The sequence below is a fragment of the Centroberyx gerrardi genome, chromosome 11, assembly GCF_048128805.1.
Source record: "Centroberyx gerrardi isolate f3 chromosome 11, fCenGer3.hap1.cur.20231027, whole genome shotgun sequence".
In the NCBI taxonomy this organism is placed as follows: Eukaryota; Metazoa; Chordata; class Actinopteri; order Beryciformes; family Berycidae; genus Centroberyx; species Centroberyx gerrardi.
The window spans coordinates 24875073-24880572 of record NC_136007.1 but is presented as its reverse complement, the minus strand read 5'-3'; the positions used below and the strand labels follow the sequence as shown (position 1 = coordinate 24880572).

Genomic DNA, 5500 nt, shown 5'->3' with positions numbered 1-5500 from the left:
CTATCGACTATAATAAAACACCGTAAAGACTTCCTGGTCGAATGTGTGTAAAAGTAAACGGCATCTGTCCGCACCATGTCCGCTGTTGACTGGAAGAAGAGATGCGAGGCGGAGTGGAGTCTGCAGGGCGCCCCGATGCCCGACCGCCTGGACTGGAAGTCCGTCTATGAAGCCAAGCCGCTGGGAAGAAATTTACTGAGGAACCCTTCGCCTCACGGTACTACACCACTATTACAATAACACACATGGCTGAGGGGGTTCAGTACTGATCCAGACTGGGTTTTAATGTTCAGTACTAATCTAGAGGGGTTTTAATGTTTAATACAGATCCAGACTGGGTTTTAATGTTTAATATTGATCCAGACTGGGCTTTAATGGCCAATACTTATCCAGATGGGTTTTTAATGTTCAGTACTAATCCAGAGGGGTTTTAATGTTTAATACTGATCCAGACTGGGTTTTAATGTTTAATACTGATCCAGACTGGGTTTTAATGTTTAATACTGATCCAGACTGGGTTTTAATGTCCAGTACTTATCCAGATGGGGTTTTAATGTTCAGTACTAATCCAGAGGGGTTTTAATGTTTAATACTGATCCAGACTGGGTTTTAATGTTTAATACTGATCCAGACTGGGTTTTAATGTTTAATACTGATCCAGACTGGGTTTTAATGTCCAGTACTTATCCAGATGGGGTTTTAATGTTCAGTACTAATCCAGAGGGGTTTTAATGTTTAATACTGATCCAGACTGGGTTTTAATGTTTAATACTGATCCAGACTGGGTTTTAATGTTTAATATTGATCCAGACTGGGCTTTAATGGCCAATACTTATCCAGATGGGTTTTTAATGTTCAGTACTAATCCAGAGGGGTTTTAATGTTTAATACTGATCCAGACTGGGTTTTAATGTTTAATACTGATCCAGACTGGGTTTTAATGTTTAATACTGATCCAGACTGGGTTTTAATGTCCAGTACTTATCCAGATGGGTTTTTAATGTTCAGTACTAATCCAGAGGGGTTTTAATGTTTAATACTGATCCAGACTGGGTTTTAATGTTTAATACTGATCCAGACTGGGTTTTAATGTTTAATACTGATCCAGACTGGGTTTTAATGTCCAGTACTTATCCAGATGGGTTTTTAATGTTCAATACTGATCCAGAGGTTTTTTTTTTCAAGTTTTGCAATATCCTGAGGAAGTTTTGAAATTCAAGTCTCATCCTGAAGAGTTTTCATTTATCCTGAGGAGGTTTCAATATTCAAGGTGTGGTGTCTAGATGGCCAATACTTCCCTTTTTTCATGTATTCTTTAACCCTTGACTCCAATGAACACCTTTTCTGCAGGCGTAAATGAATGGTGTCTGCTGTCTAACTGATCCTGAGGGAGTTCCAATGTTCAGTAGGCTACTGATCCCAAAGGTGTTTCAGAGCTTAATACTGATCCTGAAGGGATTTCAGCGGTCAGTACTGATCCTGGTCAGGTTTAACTGTTCAATACTTATCCAGAGGGGCGTTCAATGTTCAATACAGATCTAAGTGTGCACTTACCTGAGAGTTTTCCTCCATTGCTTTTCGTTTGACACACTATTTACTCCGACACAGATGAAAGGCCAGTGGCAACTGGGGCTGCACAATTAATAATAGTAGTAATAATAAAATGATAACAAATAAAAAATTACAATAAATTACAATATTCTGATGCCAAACCCAATTCCTGGCCTATAAATTAAATTGCACATTGTAAAATAAAAAAAAACAAAAAAGCTTTCATTGTATTCACCCACAGCAAATATCAACATCTAAAGTTTTTATTAAAAATGTTTGTTTGCTGAAAAATCTAAAATATTGAAATATATGAAATAAATAGAACCCTAACCTAACCCTAACCCTCCACCACATCACTGGCTACATCTTAGAATAGCTGCTGGGACAGGGATTTTCAACTGCTTTTGCATCAGGACCATATTTTGACCTTTTCCATGAAACTGTTGGCAAGATGTTAGTCAAGTTGTTCTTTATGAGAAAAAGCAACAAATTACCAATGAATGATAAGGCTTATGCATCACAAAACCAAAACTATCCTGTATGTTTCTGGCAGGACGGCGGATGCGGGGTCTTTTTATGCCCTATGTGTCTTGGAAATCTCACATGGCAATATAGGCAAGAATAAATGAAAATAGGTGAATAAATTTGGATGCAGTGATGTCTGAGAGCTCCAGTGACCTCTGTTCATCTGTGTGAAAAAATATAAATGTAAAGTTTCTAAGAAGGTTTTCTTTCCAATGGGACCATATAAGCTTATCAGAGGCTAAAGAGCATCCCAAAATGCACGTATGCTGTGCTGGTGACTAATACTAAAAAATATCATGTGATTTTTTTAAAGAGACACACCCAATGATCCTGTCAGAAAGATATACTCTTTGGTTTTGTGGTATGTACAGTGGGATTATGGTGGTTACAGTAGGTGTGGTGTTTTTTACAGTTGTGCCTTTGTCTCATTTCCTATACAGGGTTGAGTAAGGACACTCCCCCCCCTGAACCCGAGGTGACCGATGTGCCCAGAGATGAACCACCGCGTTTTGAACCCGAAGGTGAGACAGAGGAGAGAACAGTATGTCTGACAATGGAAAAAGAAATGAAGTTTGTTAAAGCGATCCATCAATCTGACTGATCCCTTGACCCCCAGGCGACTTCACCGGCTGGACAACCAGCAGGGAAGACCTCCCCGAAGACACAAGCGGCATCCCACCAGGCGTCGTTGTCTGCCAGCTGCCCCAGTACAGGTGAGTGTTACCTGGCATCAGACATCAACCACACACCTGCTTATAACGGGGATTACCAGTAAGTATCTGCTTCCACCACCCAGCTTTCCGGAGCACAAGCCACAGCAGCCCCTCTGCACCTTCTTCACCACCTGTACAAAAAAACCAAAAAAAAGTCACATGTGAAAACCAACACCTGAATTCAAAACACATGTGCTTTTTGGACATGTGTTGGTTTTTATATGTGAACAAGTGAAATTTCCCCGTTTCCTGTGTGAAAATGACATTTGCACCTGGGAATTGACGCTTTGCATGTGAAATTGAAGTTTTCACATGTGAAACGAATATGTAATGGCAGGTGAAAATGTGAAAAAAAAAAGTTCATGTTGAAAAAAACCTATAAATTGAAATTTTCACATCTTAACTAAAAACTGTCACGTGATGTCAGAATGCAACATGAAAAAATTGTTCACATATGAAAATGAACATATGTCCAAAAAGCACATGTGCCCAAAGCACATGTGCCCAAAATGTGCCCAAAAAGCACATGTGCTTTTTGGGCGTTTCTCAGGGGTTTCGTTTCACTCTTGTCTTCTTCTCTGCCCTCAGCTGGTTTTCCATGGAGCAGCTTGTGGACCTGAAGGCAGAGGGACTGTGGGAAGAGCTGCTGGATGATTTTCAACCTGACATAGTCATCCAAGACTGGTGGGTTACACCCCCTGCCCCCCCACACCCCACAGATAGCAGAGCGTTTGTGATTACTTATCACTGTGGCCTTATCAACTCTGTTGGCACAATGTGTCGACGTGATGCAAGACACCATGTACAGTATACAGCCTGTGCATTTGTATGTGTGTCATGTAGGTTTGCCACATATAAATGCTGGGATGGTTTGGGCGTGGGTGGGCATTTATTATCAGCTTGTATGTATGTGAAGATATGCAGAAAATGGCTACAGCTATACAAACTTTACTATGATTGGGTAGCAATACCAACCCACTAGTTGCACTCACACACACACACAAACACACACACACACACACACACACGTGAGCCTCCTTTGAGTCAATAGGAAGAGAGAGCACAGACTAACTCATTAATTACATCCAGTATTTTATCTTAGCCACATAGTGCAAATCCCCTTTGACATTACGTTAAGGGGATTCATCAACAAATGTCCTTAATCAATAAAACAGTGAATAATCTTGTAGCACTAGAAAAGCCAATGGATTTTGGGGGTTGAAGAGAAGGCAAACAGGCTGAAGGTGTCAGATAGAATTCTAACTATCGTTTTCGTGCATGATTTTGAAAATCCTAACACTGATTTGTACAGAAGGATGAGATAATTCAATTTAAAATTTCAAAACGTCTGTCAGTTGATGGGGCTCTGACTCTGCTAGACACAAAACTGTGACGTTGGGAATGACAATCAAAGGTCAACCTCAGTGTTTTATGATCGTATCAATATACATTTGTGTTAATATTTCGGGGTTTGGCTACATTCAAAGTGTTGCGATTTGACCCCCCTTTTGGATGGATTTGCATGGGGAGTTTACTCCAAATAGAGATCCTCCTACATATCAAATGTCATAGTGATGGGTTCCCCGGCAACTCATAAACATCTCTTCATAAAATCACAAAATTACAGGTAATTCTCTTGTTGTATGGCCCTCCTGAATGAACCTGTGTTTTGTCAGGTATGAGGAGAGCCAGCTGCACGAGTGCATCTACCAGCTGCGTGTGAAGCTGCTGGGCGCTGACAAAAAGACGGTGATCTCAGAACACACCGCCAACCCCACCGAGGACCGCAGCACTTACTCACACACCTGGAAGGAGGTACGCTACCGAGACCTTTGACAGTGAATCTGCCTGTATGGAAAACACTGTGCTCTGAAATTCACTGTATGTCTCTCTGCCGGCCTGTAGGTGTCACATGTGTTCTCTGGCTACGGACCCGGGGTGAGGTACGTCCACTTCCTGCACCGCCTGAAGAACCAGTTCATGGTGGAGTTTTTCCCCACGCTGTTCACCGGCAGCTCAGTGATCGTCAGACCAACCAGATCCAGCCGCTAGGCCGAACCCTGCTGGCAAACCTTAATGCAGACGCAGTGGTCATCGCACTCAACCCAATCAACACATATTTGCTTTTGGAATGATTATGTTTAATTTGGTTCAGTGCATTTACGGTCATTACAGACTGTGACCAATCAACATCAACATCATCATTTACTTTGCTTTAGAATGCTGATTGTCTAATTTGATTTTTTTTTCTTCGTTTTTTTTTTGCATTTACTTTTGGTCATTTTGAAAATAAAGGAAAAAAAGCTGCCTTTTTGCAGCGATGTTCATCATTTCTTTCTTCACAACTATCCCAATACACAATCAGCAGTGTAGGTTTGTTGATCTTCAGGGACTGTACACTATTGTGCAATTATAAAACATCTATAATTTTCTTATTTCACAATTTTAGACATTTCACTTAGACAGTGAAACCTAAAAAAGTTTCTTTCACCCGTCTCAGGCAATGCAATGATGTCATGGGATTGCATTTTCCTTGACATTGCTATCTTCAATAGTTGAACATTGAGCAATGTTTAGTATTGTTTGCCTAACCTGTCTAACGGGTTTGGTACTTGACTGGACGGATTCATGACAAGACAGATACACAATCTATGGGGTTGAATGGTGAGTGCTGGCAGTGTGGCAGTTGTTGCCCTGGGGCCCTTAACAGG

The 5500-nt window shown here is 41.0% G+C and overlaps 1 protein-coding gene across 1 annotated transcript; it reads left to right on the top strand.

The window, feature by feature from the left end:
- Nucleotides 1-5098, top strand: nccrp1 (P1, F-box associated domain containing). Its single transcript, XM_071906181.2, has 6 exons — nt 1-217; nt 2517-2597; nt 2693-2789; nt 3378-3473; nt 4466-4604; nt 4695-5098. Exons 1-6 carry the CDS (start codon nt 76-78, stop codon nt 4839-4841), a joined length of 702 nt encoding a protein of 233 aa, XP_071762282.1. The 5' UTR covers nt 1-75; the 3' UTR covers nt 4842-5098.
- Nucleotides 5099-5500: the final 402 nt, after the last annotated feature.